The 24495-nt window shown below is 33.1% G+C and overlaps 1 protein-coding gene across 3 annotated transcripts in view; it reads left to right on the forward strand.

Moving 5' to 3' along the window:
• CNTN5 (contactin 5) overlaps positions 1-24495 on the forward strand; it is a 1336681-nt gene that overhangs the window by 570245 nt on the left and 741941 nt on the right. For all 3 annotated transcript variants that reach the window (XM_078058730.1, XM_078058731.1, XM_078058732.1), the window contains one exon: positions 4075-4190. In XM_078058730.1, the coding sequence (XP_077914856.1) occupies positions 4136-4190 (55 nt within the window). In that variant the 5' untranslated portion in view covers positions 4075-4135. The remainder of the gene's footprint in view (positions 1-4074; positions 4191-24495) is intronic.

The raw sequence follows: 24495 nt of genomic DNA on the forward strand, positions 1-24495 counted from the left end.
TTCCAATAAAGATGTGATGCTTTTAAGTACTTAGCTACACATTCAACTGCCCAATGTATTTATTATTTAAAATTTATGATAATACAAATACCTACTTATTTTCCTTTACTTGTAAATATTTACAATAATTCAAGTAAAAATTTGCAAAGTAATTTGATGCCATTTTATACATTGTTCTTTAACTATCACAGGTGATAATAGTATCACTAATTATCACTATCATTTAACAGTGATAATTATATTCTAAACATTGAAATAAACTCTTTTAAAATGTGAGGTTTTAAAAAACTGTATCTGATTAGTGGTTTCCCAATTAGTATTTATGGATTTTCAATCTTTTGATGAACAACAGTTTTTTGTACAGCTGCCAGTCTCCATTAAGATATTTCTAAAAATACATCTTGGTGTTCTTTAGTAAAATTTATTAACTGATTATAATTTAACCTGGCATGTAGCAGGAACCTAATATACTGTATGTCTGCATAATTTCATTATTTTATTATTTTGATACAAGCATTTTATTAAAGTCATGAGAATAATTGTGTTTTCAAGAGAGGCATATAAAAAAGTTAACATATTTCATCAACAAAACTAAAAGTCAACCTACAGGATGAAGAAGATATTTGCAAATGACATATCTGATAAAGGGTTAGTATCCAAAATATATAAAGAACTTATGCAACTCAACACCCCAGAAAATAAATAATCTAATTAAAATCGGCAGATGACATGAATGGACATTTCTCCAAAGAAGACATACAGATGGCCAACAGGCACATGAAAAGATGCTCAACAACACTCATCATCAAAGAAATCCAAATCAAAACTACAGTGAGATGTCACCTCACACCTGTCAGAATGGCTAAAATCAACAACATAAGAAACAGCAAGTCTTGTCAAGGATGTGGGAAAAGGAACCCTCTTGTGCTATTGGTGGGAATGCATACTGCAGCCACTATGGAAGACAATATGGAAGTTCCTCAAAAAGTTAAGAATAGAACTAAACTACCATATGATCCAGTAATCACAGTATTGGGTATCTTTCCAAAGAATACAAACCACTAACAAAACAATATATGCACTGCTATGTTTATCACAGCACTATTTGCTATAGCCAAATTATGGAAGCAGCCCAAGTGTCTATCAATAATGGATAAAGAAGAAGCAGTATATATGTATATATAATGGGGTATCATTCAGCTATAAAAAAGAATGAAATCTTTCCATTTGCAACAACGTGAATGGAGATAGAGAGTATAGTGCTAAGCGAAATAAGTCAGTCAGTGAAAGACAAATACCATGCGATTTCACTCATATGTGGAATTTAAGAAACAAATGAGCAAAGGAAAAAAAAGAGAGAGAAACCAGTAAACAGACTCTTTATTACAGAGAACAAACTGATGGCTACTAGAGAGGAGGTGGGTCGAAGAATGGGTGAAATAGGTGATGGGGATTAAAGAGTACACTTATCATGATGAGCACTGAATAATGTACAGAATTGTTGAATCACTACATTACACCAGAAACTAAGATAACACTGCATGTTAACTATAGTGGAATTAAAACAATAAAGAAAAGAAAACATTTTCTTAATATCTGTGTTATTAAGGATATTGTTGGTACTCTATTGTTTGTTTGTTTGCTTACTATTTAAAAAGTTTACATATTTCAGAACCTAAAGATAATTTCTTTTACTTTTTACTTGAGAAAAAAATATTGAGAGAGATAATAAAAAAGAAGGAAAGGAAACAAAAATCTTTAGATGTCTTAAAAGAATGGCTTTTAATGATCTATGATTGTTTGTGTTTTAGCCCCATTAAGCAAACATTAATGCTGGAAAATGAACACACACACACACACACACACACACACACACACACACACACAGGCTGTTTTTTTATTTGAAGAGATTTTTAGTTTCTTTTAGTCATAAAATTCAGTGTACCATTTTTTTTTTGAGAATTGAAAAAACAAATGTACCTGGGTTATATACATAAGGATTATTCCATAATGACATGTTGAAAACAGGAATACTCAACTGTCATCTTATCATAAATTGCTTCTGTGAACCCCTACTAAAGTAGCCCCGACTATCCTCTGACTGTCTCTTTACTCTGTGTTAATTCTATCATAGTATGGATCAGTCTCTGATATTGATTTATTTATTCATGTGCTCATTGTTAATCTCCCTGCATTGTCCCATTCAACAATAAGATATTTGTCCAAGATCAATGTCTTCTTGAAATTTTACTGAAGAGCCCTCTGTTTTATCCCCAACTTTTGCCCGTTTTATGAATAGATTCTCCCTTTTGATAGCTCTATATTAGTAGTATATTTACAGTATCCCACTTATTTGATTCATAGCCTGTGATAAACTTCTGTGTATATGTGTGTGCACATGTGTGTGTTTTCTCTTTGACTTTCCCAACGTACAGCATGTAAGTGCTCTGAAAACATTTGCATTTGTTGATGAAGAATGGTTAACACAACAGAGGACATTGCAAATAGAGAAGGAAAATACCAGTTTGGGGGACATGGACTGAACAAAAGCTCATCAAAACAAGTGAAGCAAAACTGTATCAATGTCTCAGATTTCACAATCTGAGAAAAGTCCATTTCAACATGGGTTGAAAATTCACTAATTCAAATGTGCAGTTCTCATGAATCATAATTGTAGTTCTAGCAACTCTAATGTTTGTGTGGGAAGTGCTAATTTTCTTCTTTTCCTTTCTGGTAAAATAAACAGTATATAAATATAGTATATAAATAATGAAAATGTCTTAAATTGTTAAAATTAGTGATAAGGTATTTTTTGTGCTTCAAATTGTCTTTGTTTCTGATATTTCTTAGAAGAAAGAATGAAAAGTCTCTTTTTTTGAAGTAGATGGCTGTAAATCAGCCATTATTAGTTGTTATTAACTTTCTTCTCCACTTGTGATTTCTAACCATGTAATTCAAATAGATTACCAAGGCTTAGACTTAAAAATATAAATGAAATGAGACTAACGTTATTCAGGTAGATTCACTAATAGATTTCCCTGTTTGGGTATGACTATATCAAATTATTATCTAGCCGGGGGTGGGGGTGGTGGGGACATGCTTGCCTATATATTTAAGAATTTTTCTAAAATGTAGAGATAATCTGAACTTCTAAGTCTATAGGATGGAAACAGTTGCCAAGAAGCAATTGTTATTTAAAAATTATTAACACACTGTACAATTATTTCCCAATTTAATCACTTTGGGCTAAGAAGTATACCACTAACTGACACTTGAAAACTCAGAAGTTACTTGTCTATTATAGGAATTTCTAATGCGCTTTGGTCAAGTCCTTGCAGGAAATTTCATGCTAGAATTTTATACTTTTTATGTTTATCATATCTTTCAGGACAAATAATGGAACCAAACAATATTTATGTGCTACACTCATCATTGTTATAAAAATGCCATTAGACAAAAATGTTAAATATTCACAAAAAAATATTTCCTTCAGATTCTGGCTAGCAAAAGATGCTGAGAGAAATATCAAAGGAAGGAAATATAACACAGTGCAGGTAATCACAGGAGTTATAAACAGAGGCAGTTGACATTAATAATTAAGTGAGGAAATTTCCTGTGGGGGTTTAGATGAGCTACAGGCACAATGTGTAAAATCACTTGGCTAACTGATCATTAGTTATGTTCTAGACCAGAGGAGTATATATTAATGTAACTGGTTTTTTTACCCTATTTTTCTAGTCCAATAATTTGTCTAATGTAATAAATATGGCTATTCTACATTCTCTGTGAGGAAAAATCATCCCCATTAGAACCTGATGTTTTTATTTTCTGTAAGGGAGTATTCAATATAAATAAATGTGTTAATGAAAGTTTATCACTTCTCTGAAGTTTTTGTGTTGTGCATTAGATTAATTTTAATGGAATTTTATTATTGCTGTCAATATCCAAGTATATATAATCTGACCTTTGCAATAAAAGGTATTTATCATTTTACTGTGATACTTTTGAGTTGGTTTGTGTTTGTCTACTTTTTTGTTTTTTTCAGTTTTTGAAAACTGTTATTTATTTCAACAGGGCATTCTTTAATGAGAAACTGCTAAACACACTGAGACACAAGATATCCTAGTAACCAAGGATGGCTTCCTCTTGGAAATTAATTCTGTTTCTGTCAGTAGCTGGGTGTCTTTCAGGTAAGAATCTTGCTGTACATATAAAATAACAAAAATATATTAAAGTCTTCATTACATAATATCCTCAGGTGTTCATTTAAATTTATATCAGAAGTTATACTTTTCAAAAAAAGAAAGAAAAACAATTCTTAAACCTTTGTTAACATTGCAAAAAGTCATAAGCAATTCAATATAATAAGGTACCTAGGAAAATACTGTATGAACATTAATAAAATGAGTATCCATCCCACCTCATTGGCTTTCATTTACAATGTAAGCTATTATTAGCCTTTAGAAGATTTAGTAATATATATATATATATATGTGTGTGTGTGTGTGTGTGTGTGTGTGTGTGTGTGTGTGTGTGTATATCATTTACAGCAAGTAATTATAAAAATGTCTCATTACAATGCTAAATTTTACCATATAAAGACAGAATCATGTTGGATTTACTATACTCACACACACACAATCATTTAAAGGCATCTCCAACACAATGTATTTGTTCGGTTGTCTCAGCTTCTCTAACTTTGTTTTGATCAATCTTATTCTATATCTTGGATCTAAAATGATATCTTTTGCTCTGAAAAAGTAGTTTATGTTCTTTGGAATAATACTATCATAATGCTAAAAGTTAATATGCCACAAGTTTTTAAGAATGTCTAGAAATTAAATTGTAGTGATGATGTAAATGTTTATACATGTAACATTTATAGGTTGATTTAACTCAATAGTTATGTTGTTTTATTAAGTGCTATGTATGTAACTTCAGTTATGTATGATGGATGAGTCTTCTTTAAAAACAAAGAGGTAATCCTCAATTTAGATTAATTTATTATTTCAGTTATAACTGCATGTTTTATGTTTAAATGAATAACTAACATATTTGCATGTACCCGAATGCCTTTGGAAGATATATAAAAGCTTCTTTTTGTTGAAATACTAGTAATTAACTGCAAAAACAACAGAACAATTCTTAATTTATTATTATTATGTATTAAGCACCACTGCTTATAGGAAAAAACAGGTTTAAGAAGAGACAGGAAAGGTAAGATGAAACCTCTAGAAAATGTTGGTAGATACATCTGTGAAAACGTGAAAAAGTAAGAAAACATGAACAAAAGGCATTAAAAGTTAAATGAAAACCCTGGTCCATCAATATAATGGTTACCTTAAAAAGAAGTAAATAGTCTTCAAATATTTTATCCTATTTTTCTTTCTGTACAGTATTAGCATCTTCTCCAGTGATCCAATTTATTTCTCTTTTACTGTCTCAATGCCATCTTCCTCAAATTAAATTAACTAAAGGGAATAGAAGTAGGCTTGCAAAATGAAAGACAGGATGCCCAGTTAAGTTTGAATTTCAAATAAACAACAAAGAATTGTTTAAGTTCTAGAATGTTCCGTGCTATATTTTATTTTATCCAAAATTTAAATACAACTGGAGTCTAGTGTTTTTTTTTTATTATTATTAATTTGACAATGATAGTTGGAGGGAGAATGGTAATTTATATCACTCCAAAATTTTATTTTCTTGAACTGGTACATTATCCTCCCAAATAAACAGTCACTTCAGATGAGATATTCTACTCTGGTTGTGGAAACTTGAAAATACTCAGTCTGAGGTGAAAATACTCATTTTCAAAACATGAAAATACTCAGTCTACACAATCACTAGATAGCCAGTTCATAAAGTAAGTAAGGTGCTGCTGTCTCCATAGAGTAAAATGAAACATTGTAAGATAAGAGTAACAAGCTTTAGTCTGGAGGTAAGTTACTATTTAGATATTATAGACAGTTCCAAAAAAAAAGTTGAAAACAAAGGACATTTCTCATTTTTATATGAGATTTAGTTTTTAATTATCTGCACTTAATATAAGATATCTATATGTTTTAGTTATTTTTAAAAACAGATTATTTTCTACTGTAGAGATCTGTTTAAAAACTGGTTAGATAGTTGCAAGGGAATATTATCAAGGTTAACTACATTCAAAAAATTCTCTCACCTTTATCTTCTTATTTTAACAAATTATTTTGGAAGTACAGTTCTTATGTTTTTGTTAGTTGGTGATACTTACATTCAATACTCACTTCAATATTTTATTATTTGGTATTTTATTCTTAAGTTTTTCTCTGGTTATTGCTTTTGTTTATAAGTATTACATTATAGGACCTAGTGGCATAGTAACCTGATTACTATTTCAGAAAATGAGGGTAATTAAGCTATGGGTCATGAACACATTTTATGTTGTTGCTGCTATTTGAACCAGCAAAACTGATCAAAGAAATAAGAGAAGTCCAAGACTGTATTTTTTCTTTGTTTTACTTATTCTTTTTTTTTTAATGAATTGATTATCTGGGGTGTGTTTCACTAAGAAATGCAGAACTCTTATACAACCCTATGTTTAAAAACTGGCTATTAAAAGCAATGAAACATTGATAGCCTGTGTAGTGATCTACAGCCTTATATTAAAAACAGACTGATGATTAAAACAATGGTGAGAGGGCGCCTGGGTGGCTCAGTTGGTTAAGCGACTGCCTTCGGCTCAGGTCATGATCCTGGAGTCCCTGGATCGAGTCCCGCATCGGGCTCCCTGCTCGGCAGGGAGCCTGCTTCTCCCTCTGACCCTCCCCCCCCATGTGCTCTCTCTCTCTCATTCTCTCTGTCTCAAATAAATAAATAAAATCTTTAAAAAAAAAATAAAAATAAAAATAAAACAATGGTGAGATACCACTATGCATATCAAAATGGTTAAGATCCAGATAGAAACAAAAAGTAAAAGCAATATCAATTGTTGGCGAGGATACAGAAAAGAGGAATGTTTATTCATTGCTGGTAGAAAAGCAAAATGGCACAGCCACCTTGGAAGACAGTTTGGCTGTGTTTACAAAGCTAAATAGTCTTGCCATATAATCAAGCAACTGGAATCCTAGACATGTACCTGATTTTAAAATGTATGCACATACAAAATACCTGCACAGAAAAGTTTATAGGAGCTTTATTAACAATCATCAAAAATGGGAAAAAACCAAGATGCCCTTCAATAGTGAATGGATAAACAAACTGTGTAAATTTCATATAATTCAATACTATTCAGTGATAAAAAGAAATGATCAAGCCATGCATACACATGGATGAATCTTTTATGCATATTGCTAATTGAAAGAAGCCAGTCTGAACGGGCTAGATATTGCATGATTCCATTTGAGTGACCTTTTGGTAAGGGAAAACTATAGAAACTGTACAGATCACTGATTGCCAGAGGTTGGGACATGGGGATGATTAAATAAGTGAATGAAGAGAAGGTATTTTTAAGGGTGATGAAAACACTCTCTATGATATTGTAATGGTGGATGCATGTCATTACACATTTATCAAAACCAACAGAACTTTATAACACAATGTAAACATCAATGTACACAAATTAAAAATAATAATAATAATTTAGGAGGTTAGAGGATCCCAGAATGAAAAGCAGAATGTGACAAACAATCTAACTATATTACAAATGTATGAAACAACTTCACTTAGGGCAGTGGGGGATAAGGGTAATGATTTAAGTAATTATGGAAATGAATCTTCAAAATTAAAAGCAAGAAAAAAAAAACACCAAAAACCCCACCAAATACCCTGTACTTTGGTAATATGCTCTAATTAATAACGTTATTATTAGCAACTCTAAACCACTATACATGAAATTGAACAATTAAATCAATGGATGGTGGATGGTGGGAGCCAAGTTTCTCACTGTTGGAGTGGGAGGTTACAGATAAGCAAGAGAAGGATAGAATGATCCATGTGGTAAATGGATTAGCATTGGAGACTTCAGTATGAACTCATGTTTATTTTAATGTAGATACAGATGGTTACATATACAAAGTATAAATATGTATATATATACATGGCTAGGTATACACACATATATCATGTTCTGTTATCTGAGATGGCCTAGGAGCAATGTACTATATAGTAGAAACCAATACAAAAAGTGCTGAGATCTTGGTTTCTAATACTATTCTCCAATTGAAGTGATCAGGGCTATTTGAAGAAGGACTAACTCTAGGGCTGGGGCAGGAAGTATACTTGACCAGCCTAGAATATTTTATAATAACAGAAAGTAAAGAAGTACTAAAACAAACAAAGCAACAAACAAAAAACAAACACAATGAGGCAGGTATATCAAAGGGACACAGGAACCAACTGAAAAAGTTCTCAATGGCCCAAACTGGAAAAAATTTGAGCAAGAAAATAAAGAAGCATGAGTTATAACCCAAAGAATAAAATAATTACCCATAAGCCCATATTTATATAAGTTAATGAATAAACAAATTAATCAAAAGAATAGACAAATTCCCCATGTAGATGAACTTCAAATAATTTATGAAAACATTTTTTCTCAAGGAAGTGGAATGTAATTTTCCCCTCCTTTAAATGTGGGCTGTCCACAGAAACTCTTCTTTCCAAAGACTACAGAGTGGAAAGGAGGATAAAAAAAGTAACTTTCCAGAGAAGGAAACTGATATACCTTCTTCAACCCAGTGATGATCAAGGTCAACATCAGTAAAGATAACATTTACCCTTGATATGATGTGATGAGAATGGCACCTTACCTCTGTGATTGTCCTCATTAAAATCTATATCCCCAGTCTAATCATGAGAAAAATATCAGACAAATCCCAAATGAGAGACATTCTATGAAATACTTGGCCAGTAGTCCTCAAAAATTTGAAGGTCATCAAAAACTAGGAATATTGGAGAAACTGTCAAAGAAAGAGGAAACCAAGGAGACACAAAAACTAAATGTATTTAGCCTCACACTGCTGGTAATTGGCTCCTACTAGCGAAGGCAATGGGAACGGCTTGATCATGCCTCTGATTTTCTAGCAGTCTAGCCTAGGCTCTTTCACACAGTTGCTCAGCTAGGTGAAGCAAAAGTAGGGATAAACCCCAATCTGTGAGCACTTTTCAAGCCTTTGTGTCATGTTTGTTATTGTCTCATTGACCATAGCAAATCACATAGGCCGAAACAGGATCCAAGGAGTAAAAAAGTGGATTCCACCTCTTGAAGAGAGTAGCTTGCAAAAGCACACTTTAAAGATATTGAGCACAGTATATTAACTTAGGCATTATGCTATACAAAAATCTCTAGGATGTATGCATTTTGCATAGTTTAAACTTTATACCCTTGGAATAATACCTTCTTTCTTCCCCTCTCTCTCGAGCTCCTTGGCACCCACTAGTCTACTCTCTGCTTCAATGAATTTGACTATTTTAGATTCTTTATAGGTTCTTTATATAAGTGGCATATTTAAAAATTTTCCAAGAGGGTAAATCTCATTTTAAGTGTTCTTACCACAAAATAAAATAAAATAATAAAATAAATAAATAAAATAACATAATAATAATAAATTAAAAGGGCAGGCAAAACTTTTGGAGATGATGGATATGTTTATGGCATAGATTATGGTGTTGGTTTCACAGAGGCATACTTATTCCCAACTTACCAAGTTGTATACATGAAATATGTACAGCTATTGTGTATCAGTCATACCTCAACAAAGTGATTGAAATAAAGTGTGCATACAGCAATAAGATATATCCATGCCCATTTTTGAGCTCTACCACATAATTTTTTATATCTATGAATATTTTATATGAAAATAATAATCCTGTTTTAGTTAACAATAAAGAAGATGAAAGGTTTTCTTTGTATCTTTTTATTTCAGATACAGTGACAGTGCGAACACTGTGGTCTAACTTCATTAGCTGAGCTTGAAAAAAACTTTAAAAATCAGTAAAATTATTTTTATCAACATAAGATAAATTCACTTGAATAAAATCTAAGAATTTCATGATAGAATGTATGAAATTGGGGAGGAATCATAATTAGTATAGCCTAGTTCTGTACGTATATACAAAAATTATCAACATTTCAACCTCTTCTCTGTCAAAATTCATGTTGTTTTCTTTAAAAATGATTCTTCAAAGATTTATTATCCTTCAGATGTGTATGGAGGCAGCAATTGGGAGGAAGCAATATGGTACAGGATTTACCTTCTTTGAACTTATGAGCAACTTTACTGACATTCGTTGGTTCTGTTAATTGCTTTTCATTTAATATCCATGTTTAAACAAACACAACAACAAAAATTAAAGGGTTTAAATTGTTCTGCTCTGTTTTACAGAATATCCTATCTAATGGGTTTTTTAATTATCATACCCCTTTGGGAATGTGGCTAGTAATTATTCTAATTTCTTTTAAAATATTTAACAGTTAGAATTCTGTGTTATAATAATCATTAACAATATGTTTCTTTTTGTGAAATATAATAAAACAGCTTGATAGGACACTGAACTTAAGAGAGATGTGTATGTGAAATATGTCAAATACAAATATTAATTATTTATTATTAGAATAGGCTAGAATGCAGTTATTATTACCCACATTACCATGTGGTTGGAGGATCATTTTGTTGAAGGATTTTGAAAAAGCATTCTTTTTTCATTCCCCAGTACCAGCATATTGTTTGCAACATCCCAAATCTGTTTATGCATTTCTATTGAAGTTATAAACTAAAGAAAAAATATTTAATTGGATTTATTTAAACTAGATATATTTAAAGCTCATCTACATTGAAAAAAATCTCCCTCACTAAATTAAAAAATTTTAGGATTAAAAATAATTTGGAGATCATGTGGCTTGATTCTTTATACTTTGGCAAGTAAAGTATTATTTGTTCTCAATAGAGATGAGGCTCGGGGAGGTTCTATCACATATTCAATGACACATAGATGGTAACTAGTTTAAGAATAATGAGAAGGCTGCTTCTTATAGCAATGATTTCAATATATCAGACAGCATGGAGGGGAGACAAGAGAGGAAATTCAGTTCTCAGAGTTACACTGACTTTCTTCTGACGTAATTACATCTAGTTCCTTTTTCCTGAATTACTTTCTGATATTTCTGATGTAAGCTGTACTGCTTTAGTGTGGTGATGGGTATTAAAGAGGGCATGTGCTGCATGGAGCACTGGGTGTTATACGCAAACAATGAATCATGGAACACTACATCAAAAACTAATGATGTAATGTATGGTGATTAACATAACATAATAATAAAAAAATAATAATTAAAAAAAAAACAACAAGAAAACCCCACACATCCTTCCCTCCACTTTCACCTTATTCTCCTTCATTGAGTTAAATTCATTTTATTGGACAGATGACAGTTTGTTCCTTTTGCTAAGAAGATGATAAACTATTGAACAGAGAATGTCTGTCATTGATAAGCTTATAGAAATCGTCTCCTTCTTCTTGGTGGCAGTGGGGTAATAAGCACAGAACTTTGTCACTACTACTAGTGCTGCCTAAGAACTTTAAAAGGAAATGAGAAGAGAAGTGTTACAGAAAACAGGTGCCTGATAATATTAAGTCTGACTGGCCCTACTGCAGTTGAGAAAGAGAAATGGATTATGGCTCCTCTGTGATCATTTTGAAATTATATATATGCACATTGTATCGGTCCCCAGGAAGTCATGATGATAATAGAGGCCACCTCAGTGCAAAAAAAAAAACAAGTTGACTCTTATCAGCTGTGCACTGGTGATATCAGACATGTAATTAATCAGAAGACACTTTAATTTATCCTTGTTAGTAGAAGTGGGGGTTTGGCAGAGGAGTGTACCTGAATTTAGTTTTATTTATTTTTATCTTAAAGGCAAAGAAAAGGCTAAGAGTTATCTATAATTATCATAAATTTCTAGAGTGATATAAAAAAGAAACCATCACCTGAAGAGAGTCAGATTCAACATCCCAGAGAAATGAGAGTACATATGTGTTCTCAGTGTTTTGGAGAGTAAAGAGAGAATTAACTAATTTATTAGGTCAGCTGAATGTTATTTCTCTTACATGAGAAAAATTAAAAATTTTCTACTTGATTATTGGTTAAGGAGTAAGCAAAATATATCAAAGTATTTTATAATCTAAAAAGAGCCGTGAAAGTTATCTCATTCTTCTTCAACTGGACTGACTCTTATTGAAATTATTATTTTCAAAAATGATAAATCTTTGCTAATAAAATATTGACCACCAACACTAGTTCTTTTTGTTATTGTAAAATAATGCTCAGAAAATTCATACTGTATCAACTGTCCACAAGAACTTGTGAACAGATGTTCATGATATCATTTGTTAAGCAGAGATAAATTTCTACTACAGTAATAAAACAGTGAAAAATGCCGATTTATGGTGAAGATTGTTTTATTGCTTAGCATGAACTTCTGAGGAGCTGCCTCTATTTAGTAATTTGAGTAATTTGTCAGCAAGAAAACAGCTGCATTTTCTATATCTCATTAATTCAATACAGGTCTATTCTGCCTATAAAATGTAGAGACAGTTACATTCATGAGATCCCAAACAAGCTGGACACAACTGAGATGCAGAGAAATACAAAAAAAAAAATCCTGTTCTCCTTGACCTTAAATAAAATTTACAGGCTTATCAGGACCCAAATATTTAAAATATGTCATGTGTAAAATAAATCATATATAACTAATTGTAAGACTATAGTTTATTTTAGCTATTTGGGAAAATATTTTGCTAACAACCAACTAAGTCAACTACATATTTCTTGAAACTGTAGATTTCTGTATTTGGTGATATTTATTTGATATATCTATCAACCACAATATTTTTTCTAGCATTTGAAAAAAAATACTTTCCATACTAATTCTCACTGTAGCTTTAACAGAAATTTGTCAGAAAATTCAGTTTTCTTATGATGTCTTTATGATGGTGTCTGTGCTTATAGCATGACCTCATCCTTCCTATAGATTTAGAGTGTGGCAGAACCATCCAAATGGGCCAGATCAGGGATAAATATGGTTTTAAGTGATGATCTTTTCCTTTTTAGTACTTGCATATTTGCAATTATAATTTTTATATGCTGAAATAAAAAAAAGCAGGACTCTACAAAAACAGAGGTGATGTGTGCTTTATTTGATGTCTCTTACAAAAGACCTAGAATAATATTTTCCATAAGTATGGGTACCTATTTTTAAATAAATGAAAGGAAAAAGGAAATGATTAATTACTTGTTTGATTCTTTTCTTCTGTGAAGAGAGGCATAAGCTATGTTTCTGGTTATAGCAATTTTTGGTAAGAAAACCTCCAAAAATGATAAATAATTTTGGATTTTTTAACCTGATCATCCTAATATCTTTTAATACTATGAACTAAACTGAGGTATTTTTGGATGCCCTGTAGTTCTGGGTTAAAGAAGAAGCAATTATCTTAGTTTAGTTCAGAATATTGTGAAAATAGGCATTAAAAAATGAAAGAAGGAAGAAAGAAAAGAAAAGAAAAAAGAAAAGAAAAGAAAAATGTATGAAAAAAAGCAAAAAAAAAAAAAAAAAAAAGTAAAATCTTTGAATCACCAGTGTCTTTGATCAAGCATCTGAGGTCTCATGCTACACACTTTCACTCAGCATGTAGGTCTGGCAGATTTTGTTTCAAGATGCCCTAAAGGTGTCCAAGAGGACACCTGACTTGTATGCCTTTCTACTTGCTCTTCTATAATAATTCAGAGAGAGCATTAACTGATAATGACTTTGCTGGCCTAGAGCTATTTTTGTCTAATGCCTAAATTGAGCAAGAACTATTTCAACCTGGCCCCTGGATCCATAATCCTGAAGGAATGGGCTGGTTTTTGCTTGTTTGATGGCTTTTTTTCTAAAGGATTCAGTAGAACTCAAGATGGAACATTTGTTTCATTTATGATTCAGTCTGTCTTCAAAAAAAAAAAAAAAAAATCATAGCTATGGTTAAAAAGTTCCAAGTATGCATAGCACAAGTAATTTGTAAAAGATGTTTTGTATTACAGATAGAGAGTATAGAGATAAAAAGCCAGTCCCACTGGCCTAATAAATTCCAAGTGTTTTTTAGCTGAAATCATTTGTTTATATGTTAATTTAACAAATATTAATTTAGTGCTTGCTATATATCATTCTAGTCACTAAAGATATAGCAGTGAACAAGACAGACAAAACCTGCATCCTTGAGGAACTCACATTCTAGGAGAAAAGATAGACAATTTAGTAAGAAACAAAATAATACAAGGTCTGCAGGGATAATTTCCATAAAGAAATTAAGTAGAGGAAAGGGATAATAAGTGATGTGTATGGTGATGGGTTAGCAAGGTGCTGCTTTACATAACATGGCAAGAAATATCACTCTGAATAGGTCTCTAAGGAAACACCTCATGAATGTGGAAAAGCAAGCCATGTGAATATCCGAGAAAAAGTGTTTCAGCAGCAGAGGAAGGCAAATGTCAAAGCCCTCATGAGGAAGCACTTACTGTGAAGAAGAACCAATATAGAAGACAGAAGAACCTATACGGATAAAGAGAGTATATGACAAGAAGAGTCATAAGGAGTGAAATTAGTAAATAGGCAATGACCAGATCATGTTTTAAGCAGAGATGTAACTTGATAACATGTTAAAAGATCATACTGGATACTTTATGGAAAATAGATTGTAGACTTCGGGCAAGAATGTAAGCAGGTAGAATAGGTTGCTATTTCAAAAGTCTAGAAGGCGTGTCTGGGTGGCTCTGTCAGTTAAGCATCTGACTCTTGATTTTGGCTCAGGTCATGACCTTTAGGTTGTGAGATCAACGCTCACATTGGACTTGGCTCTGGGTGTGGAGCCTACTTGGGATTATCTCTCTCCCTCTCCCTCTGCCCCCCCCCCCATCTCTCTTTCTCTCTCTGCTTCCCTTTCTCAAAAAAAAAAAAAAAAAAAAAAAATCTGTAAGACAGAAGATGGCAACAAGTATTCAATGACTAATTATTGATTTGATTATGAGTCAGCAGTGGTATGTGCCTACCAAACACACACACACACACACACACACACCTAATATTATCTTCAGCTGTATTTAACAATGTCAAGAACAAGGAAGAGGTTAGATCTACTTTGCATCTATCATGCTAATAATGACTGTGATATTATGTTCAGCTCCAGGCTCAATCATATAAGAGAAACGTAGATAAATAAGAATGTATTTACTGGAGGGAAAGCAAAGAGATAAGGAAAAACTTGAAACCATATTATAATGAAAATGATAAAAGGAAATAAAGGAATGAGAATTAAATATTAGAACTAACGTTTAAAGAAATTTTGAAGGAAGATTCAGGGAAGACCTCCTTCTTCTTGCAAAGTCTTCCCTGAATCAATTAATTTTTGCTTTTTTAAGCCAATGAGTAAAATATATTCAGAACTCCAATATACATATGTCTTAGGGGGTCAAGCCAAAAGGTTTTTTGTAGTTGAACTCTGGGCATATATTCTGCTCATACTTTTTGAGGTGATTTTACCTCTTTTTTTATATCCTGATTGACAGTAGTGACTTTCAATTGTAGATTGTCTTCTTTATTTGGGACATTGAGATCAAGTTTAATGGTATATTACTTAATGGTAGGCAACTATAAGTGTTCATGGAATAAAAGAAGATATAAAGACTTTGAAAAAAAGAACCTTTTTTTTCTTAACTATCATACAGAAATATCACTTCCAGTATCCTGATGTCTTAGTGAGATACATCAGCCTATTATTTCCTATAGCAAGAAAGAATTGTCACATGGCAAATAGGCAGGAATTTTGGCTCGAAAGTCAGAATTCCAGAGGTAATACTACATACAACTGCTATCTTTAAATAGCTGAAAGTTTGTCATATGTGAGCAACTTAGATTTATTCTAAAATATCCAAAGGGACAAATCAGTCAAAATACAAAAAAGTGAGAGGTAGAATTAATTTAAAAAGAAGATCATTCTAAGAAGCCAGAGTTGCTCATTGGTAGAATTAACTCTATCTCAAGAGAGTCTGTCAGTTCTCTATAGAGTTAAAGCATGAGCTAAATGATCATTATGTAAAGATAATTTTAGCATCAAAGGGCTTGCTCAATCAGATGATATAAATGTTTTCCCCTATTAGATCTATAATTCTGTAAGCTTAACTTTAAGAAATAGCTATGCATTTTCTATTTTATTTTTTATCATATTTTTAATAACAGAGGATGTTTACTAATGGAGGATTACCAAATGAGAGAAAGGTTAATAGTTACAGGCAAAAGAACTGAAAATGGAAAGAATGGGCTGGAGGTTAAAAACAAAATATAAACACATCCAGTGGAATTGACACCTATTGGATGAGAAGGATAAGAGAGGAGAGAGTAAAAGATGTTTTTGTTTGCTGTTTTGAGCCAGCATGTGAGAGAAAAGTGGAGCCATCAGTAAAAATCAAGACAAAAAAGTAGGTTAGTTTGAAATTAAAGATGACAAAATATGATGGAATATTGAATTTAGGAAAAAAAACAGTTGTTATTGTCAAATATAATGCAGTGAATTGGGAAGAAAAAGTAATACACTGGAATCTGTTTTTTCATTATTGAACATAAATTGGCAAGAACCTAATATCTTTTGGATTCTATTGAAGGAGATTTATTTTTTTTAAGTAATAAAATAGACCATCAGGTTTATAATCATATAAAGTGGTCTTTTCATAAATTTAGATGATTCCTTTCTGTGAAGTTATTCTGTCTGATCAGAACATTGTTTTAAATATAGTTTCCTAATAAGCTTCCAGAAATGATTCCTCTCAGAAAGAAAAATAGTGCTTGTGTACTAAATTCAACTTTGCCATGGATTTTAGGACTTTGGGCAAGTTATTGTCTCCTTTGTAACACAGTGGCTTAGACTATATTATTTTAAATTATCTTCCATATTCTAACAGTTTTCCAATCATCTCAGAACTTTTACTAAAGCCTTAAAGTTGAGAACAATAAATACTAAGTATTCTTATATTTGAAAGAATGGTGCTACACATGCCCATGTGTTATTTATTAAAAGATGTCAATGTATGTTAACTCTACTGGAATTTAAATTAAATTATTAAATTAAATTAAATTAAATTAAATAATTAAATTAAATTAAATCAAGATGTCAAATATGGTTCACCCTAAATAATCAATTAGAAATTTAAAGAAAATCAGTAGAAGTAAAAAAATACATAAATAAGTCATCAGACTATATAAAGCTGATGGAAGTAGACTTGAGTTTTCATTTCCCATCACTAAGGGGAAAGAAAAAGGATACTTTCCTCAAGCCAAAAGAAGATGGTCCAGAGGAACCCCTTGTGGTAATTGGACTATCTGCAGGAAGAAAATACATCTCTCACTTCTCTGCTAAATGCTTTCTAAGCTACAGAAATTCAGATGTCCATTATAGAGAAAAGAATGGAGCAGAACATGTTAGAAAAATCTCAGGAAAACCTTGCAACCTTTCCCTTGACTTTGAAGGTGGATGACCTGGTAGTATAAGGGCATAGAAATTAACTCCTACTTATTAAAGTCATGAGGTGGATAAGAGTTATACTTGAAGGCCAAATGAGATTAAAAGGTTACAGAGAATACACTAAGTCCAGCATTTGGAAGAGCAAAGGTTCATGAACTTTCTGTGGGACAGAAGTTAATCCTGCAGAAGTAGCCTTGCTTGGGTCATCTTGAGGGCTTCTAGCCAAAGCAACTTAACAGAAGGAGATAAGATGGGAGGAGGGAGGGTAGACTCCTAGGGGCTACAACTGGGAGGGAGATATAAGCATAATCTATCAGTCAGAGAGTAGAAATGGGGAAGCATGATAGATTTTAAGGAGCCTCCAAAGAACCATAATGTGCAACCCACTACAGAATCAACATTTGGGAGTCTGCTATGCAGATAGCCTTGCAAAACTACAACAGTGCCAGGCAATTAGGCCAACTAGGATTTTTGGCCTTTATCTTTTCAAAGCATCAAAGGATTCATCAAGAATAGGAAAAGGAAGAAAAAAAAAATATTCCTTTTCCCCTAGCACAGTTTCCCTAACCATAAGGTAAACCTAATCTAAAGAAAAAAATGATGAGAGACTGAAGTATGGATCATGGCAGGCCTGGATATATTAGTTCTAAAAATTAGTCCCAATTGCCAAAAATGACCTTGTTCTAATAACTTGAAGTGTACAGAAAGCTGGCAACCCACTGAGAATGTCATCCAGGGCAGAAGGGAAATCTAGCAGGAGATGTTTAAAGGCAGTAATTGGAGAAAAGTAAAACTTTTCAGTGCCTTTCATAAACTCATTATATATACTTGGATGATCTCTCCTTATTGACATATAAACCTCCTGGTAGCCTTTCATTGGTATTATTCTTTTAATAAAAATGTATCAAATGCTACTCTAAGTCAGGAAATGTCCTGGATGGTGTGGATAAACCAGACAAAAATGCAAGCCCACACAATCATCAGAGGTTACAGATATTTGGATCTGGCTTCAGAGAAGAGGTGGCAGGACAGACTCAGATTGCCCTGAAGGTTCCAAAGCCTGGTTACAGATATTTGGACTGATTAACAAATCTTGAACTACACTGAGGTAGAAAAAATGCCCAGTAGTCTCTTTTGTATAGAACATACCTTATATTAATCATAGTTTCATCAGAGATCTTTCTTGGACTCTCTTCTGGCACATTTATTAAGCAATTCACACCAAAGACTTCAAGGAAAAGACTGGAATTAAGTGGGTGGTGAGGTATTGATTGTGTTTGAATAGGTGGGAAGAAAAGAAAAGAGCATTAAAGCAGAGAGAAATGCACTAGCATACTGCACTGAGAGCTCTAGCTCTGCCTTCTTATATTTTTTGTCACATTACAAAGATTCTTGCCCAGTTCCCCTCCCTTTCCCTTAAGCACTCATATTCCATAACTGTATGCTCTAAACGGCCTCTTTGCATTTAGGAAAATAAATTGTGAGTATATGACTTGTGGATCTACAAACGATTAATCTTAATGTTTGGAGAAAGCATGGAATCCAGAAAAAAAATAGATGTTTTTACTAGATTAAAGTGCAAAAGTTATGACATGTTGTTTCTACTAAGCATTTTGCTGTAACTTATGTCAATATAGTAGTTTGTTACAGATATTATGATTTTCATTTAATTAAAATGTGAGTGACAGATATTTCTTTTTCTCTTTTGAGAGAGAACATAGAAAAATCTATTCTCAAAGTGGTAAATAAAATAGAACAAAATAGAAAGTTTAACATGATAATTACCATAGACATATATTCAAAACAGGGTTTGGTAGCACATGATAATTACCATTGACATATATTCAAAACAAGTTTGGGCAGTCCTTCAGTTGTTCCTTCTAAATTATTTAAAGATGGAGATTGGGGGGGAAGATGGCAGAGTAAGAGGATCCTAAGTTCACCTGGTTTCATGGATACAACTATATAACATATCAGCATAAATAGCTCAGAAAATGAACAGAAGACAGGCAGAACAAACTCCACAGCTAAAGGTAAAGAAAGGTCACACTGAAGAAGGTAGGAAGGGTGAAGACACAGTTTGGAGTGCAATAGACCATGACTGTCCACAGTCAGGAAAAGCCAGAGGTACAGAGAAGGGTAAGAAACTATCACACCAGGGAGCCTGCACAGGGAAGACATTCCCCATAACATTTGGCTTTAAAAGTGAGAGTTTCAAATTTCATGAGTTCTTAGGACCAGCAGGACTTAAAGCCTAGAATTTAAAAAATCACGGGGCTCAGCTCTGGGAGAGCAAGGAGGGCATGAGGAAACTGAGTCCTTGCCCTTCAAGAGACAGCACAGCAAGCAGCCTGTGCAGATACAGCATAGAACCAGCAGTTTGAAAAATGCTTGGAACATGTAGAAGTGAGTTATTTACTCATCTCAGAGCTTGTCCCAGGAAGGCATGAATCACAAGAAGACCTCTCCAGGAACAAAAGAGCTGGTAGGCACTATTTCTCTCCCCTACCCCCCAGCATAAAAAAGGGGCTACCTGTGGGGAACCAGCAGTGCTCTGACATTCCCTACCAAGGCCCCCTCCACCCTGCACTTTGGCAGATCTGCCATTCCCAGTCATACTTGCCTCAGTTTCCTTCCTGCAGAGCCCTTTCCACAGAAGACCAGCACAAACCCCCTCCAATAATGCCTCTCCTGACCCACACATATTGCAAGGCTTCTGTTCTGGGGGAGGGGGAGCTGGTGGCAGGGGGAGCTGGTCTCATTTCACAAGTAGACCAGGATGCACTTTGTTAGAACATGCCCCACCCTTACTGGGGCCCAAACACTGCCCACAGCAGTCAAAGAGAACCTCTATAGACAACTGGACAGAAGGGAAAAACATCCAGCAAAGTGCACACAACACACATAGGAGACATTCCCAGAAGCACCACGACCTAGGGAACAGGAAACACTGCACTGCAGGACACTACAGGACCTCTTCTTCATAAGGCCACTACTTTCAAGAGCAGGAGATATAGCTGACTTTACTAACACAGAGAAACAGATGCAGAGAGTTAGATGAAATGAGGAGAGAGAAGAATATATCCCAAATGAAAGAATAGGATAAAACCACAGGAAAAGACCTGGGCAAAATGAAGATAAGTAATATGCCTGATAGAGAATTTCAAATAATGATCAAAAAGATACTCACCAGCCTTGAGAAAAAAACAAGTGGAGGACATCAGTGAGACCCTTAAAATGAGATAAAAATAACCAATCAGAGATGGAGAAGACAATAAATGAAATTAAAAATATACTAGATGGAATACATAGCAGGCTAGAGGTAGCAGAGGGATGAATTAATGACCTGGAAGACAGAGTAATTGAAATTAAGCTGAGCAAATGAGAGGGAAAAAAAAAAAAAATATGCAAAACAAGAATAGACTTAGGGAACTAAGTGACTCCATCAAATATAATGCAACATGTGCATTATAGGGAAACCAGAAAAAGAAGAGAGAAAAAAAGGGGACAGAAAATTTATTTGAAGAAATAATAGCTGAAAACTTCACTAATCTGGTGAACAAAACAGATATCCAGACCCAGAAGGCAGAGAAATCCCCCCAAAAAATAAACCCAAGGAGGTCCACTCTAAGACACATATTAATTAAAATGGCAAAAATGTAGTGATAAAGAAAAATAAATAAAAGCAGCAAGAAAAAAGAAGAAAGTTACATAAGGGAAACCCCATAAGGCTATAAGCAGATTTTTCAGCAAACTTCAGGCCAGAAGGGAATGGCACAACATATTCAAGTGTTAAAAGGAAAAAAAAAAATCTGCAGTTAAGAATATTCTATCCCAAATAGAAGGAGAGATAGTATCCCAGACAAACAAAAACTAAAAGAGTTTGTTACCAATAAAACAGCCCTACAAGAAATATTAAAGGATACTCTTTGAATGGAAAGGAAAGACCATAAATGAGAGCATGAAAACTAAGTATATCTGTAAAAGTAAATCAGAGGATTCATAGAATAAAATAATGTAGTTTATGACATCATATACCTAAAGTGAATGGTAACCACAAGTCAAAAACCAGTAATAGATATGCAGAGAATAAAGAGAAAAGTATCCAAGTATATCACTAAAGAAAACCAGCAAACCATGAAAGAGAAGAAAAGATCAGAGAAAAACTACAAACACAAACACAAAACAAGTAACAAAATGGCAATAAATACATATCTATCAATAATTACTTTGAATGTAAGTGGACTAAATCAAATAACATAGGGTGACAGACTGGATTAAAAAAACAACAACAAAAAAAAAACAAAACCCATCTATGCGCTGCCTATGAGAGATTCATTTTAGACGTACAGACATGCAGATTGAAAGTGAGGGAATGGAGAAATATTTATCATATAAATGGATGTCAAAAGAAGACAGGGTAACAATACTTACAATTGGATAAACTAGACTTAAAAAAAAAAAACTGTAACAAGTGACAATGAAGGACACTGTATAATAATAAAGGAGACTATCCAACAAGAAGATATAACAATTGTAAGATTTGTGCACCCAACATGGGAGCAGCCAAATACATAAAACAGTTAATAACAAACATAAAGGAACTAATCAATAGTAATACAATAATAGTAGGGGATTTTACAACTACACTTACATCAATGGGTAGATCATCCAAATAAAAAATTAACATGGAAATAATGGCTTTGAATGACATACTGTATCACATGGATTTAGCAGGTATAATCAGAACATTCCATCTTAAAACAGCAGAATACATATTCTTTTCAAATGCAAATGGAACATTCCTAGAATAGATCACATCTTAGCCCACAAAACAAACCTCAACAAATTCAAGAAGACTGACCTCATACCATGCATATTTTCTGACCACAACTGTATAAAACTAGAAGTCAACCACAAGAAAAAAATCTGGAAAGAGCACAAATACATGGAGGTTAAATAGAATGCTACTAAACAATGAATGGGTCAACCAAGAAACCAAAGAAGAAATCAAAAAGTACATGGAAACAAATGAAAATGAAAGCATAGCAGTCCAAAATCTTTGGGATGAAGCAAAAGCAGTTTTCTAAAAGGGAAGTATAAAGCAATACAGACCTAACTCAAAAAGCAAGAAAAATCTCAGATAAAAAAATCTAACTTTATACCTAAAGGAGCTAGAAAAAGAAGAACAAACAAATCCCAAAAAGAGCAAAAAGAAGGAAATACTAAAGATTAGAGTATAAATAAACCAAATAGAAACTAAAAAAAAAAAAAAAAAAGAACAGATCAATGAAACTGGGAGCTGATACTTTGAATAGACCAAAAAAATTTGATAAACCTCTAGCCAGACTCACCAAAAGAGAGAGAGAGTACTCAAACAAAATCACAAAGGAGGGAGGGGAAATAACAACTGACCCCACAGAAATACAAACAATTTTAAATCAATATTATGAAAACTTTTATGCCAACCAACTGGACAACCTAGTAGAAATGGGTAAATTCTTAGAAACATATAATCTACCAAAACTAAAGCAGGAAGAAATAGAAAATTTTAACAGACTGAATACCACCAATGAAATTGAATCAGTAATAATAAAAAAAAAATCCCAAAACAAAAACCTCCCAACAAACAAAAGTCCTGAACCAGATGGCTTCACAAATGAATTCTAAAAAACATTTAGGGGCACTAGGGTGGCTCAGTTGGTTAAGCATCTGACCTTGATTTTGGTTCAGCTCATGATCCCAAGGTTGTGATTAAAATCATTCACCACAATCAAGTGGGATTTATTCCTAGATTGCAAGGGTGGTTCAATATTCACAAATCAATCAATGTGATACATCACATCAATAAGAGAAAGAATAAAAACCATATGATCATTTCAATAGAAGCAGAAAAAGCATTTGACAAAGTACAACATCCCTTCATGATAAAAACCCTCAACAAAGTAGGTTAAGAGGGAACATACCTCAACGTAATAAAGTCCTTATATGAAAAACCCACATCAAACATCATACTCAATTGGGAAAAACTGAGAGCTTTTCCCTTAAGGTCAGGCACAAGACATGGGTGGCCACTTTCACCAGTTTTATTCAACATAGTACTGCAACTCCTAACCGCAGCAATCACACAACAACAACAACAAAATAAATAAATAAAAGGCATCTAAATTGGGAAGGAAGAAGTAAAACTTGACTATTTGCAGATGATATGATACTATATATAGAAAACCCTAAAGACTCCACCAAAAAAAACTACTAGAACTGGTAAATGAATTCACTAAAGTCATAGGATACAAAATCAATGTACAGAAATCTGTTGCATTTTTCATTCACTAATAATGAAATATCAGAAAGAGAAATTAAGAAAACTACCCCATTTACAATTGAACCAAAAATAATAAAGTACCTATAGGAATAAACTTAACCAAAGAGGAGAAAGACCCGAACTCTCAGCTGTCAACTGGTTAAAATAAAAAAACACAAGAAATAAGTATCCCCAAGGGTTTGGGGAAATAGGAACCCTCAATCACCATTGGTGTGAGTGCAAACTAGGGCAAACTGTGGAAAACAGCACAGTTTTACCACTTGCTAGCTTGCCATGCTTTGGTCACACTGGCCTTGATTACTATTTTATTCTGGTACAGGTCTTCTCAAAATATAGGCTGCAGACTTCAGGATCTTAGAAATACTTCAGGGGGTCCATAGAGTCAAAATTATTTTCATTATAATATAAACACGTTGTGAGCCTTTTTCACTGCCTTGATATTTTTGCTAATGGAGCAAAAACAGTGGTGGCAAATCTGCCAGGGCCATGATTCAATCAAAGCAGTGGCACAAAACAGTATTAAATAAAATTTAAAATATAGGCTCATTCAATAATGTCTTTGATAAAACAATAAAAGATACTGATTTTAGGACCCTTGAATACATATCTTTTAATAATTTGTGTGACAAAATAGAAAGTATGCATAAAGT

This window comes from Halichoerus grypus, chromosome 11, assembly GCF_964656455.1.
Source record: "Halichoerus grypus chromosome 11, mHalGry1.hap1.1, whole genome shotgun sequence".
In the NCBI taxonomy this organism is placed as follows: Eukaryota; Metazoa; Chordata; class Mammalia; order Carnivora; family Phocidae; genus Halichoerus; species Halichoerus grypus.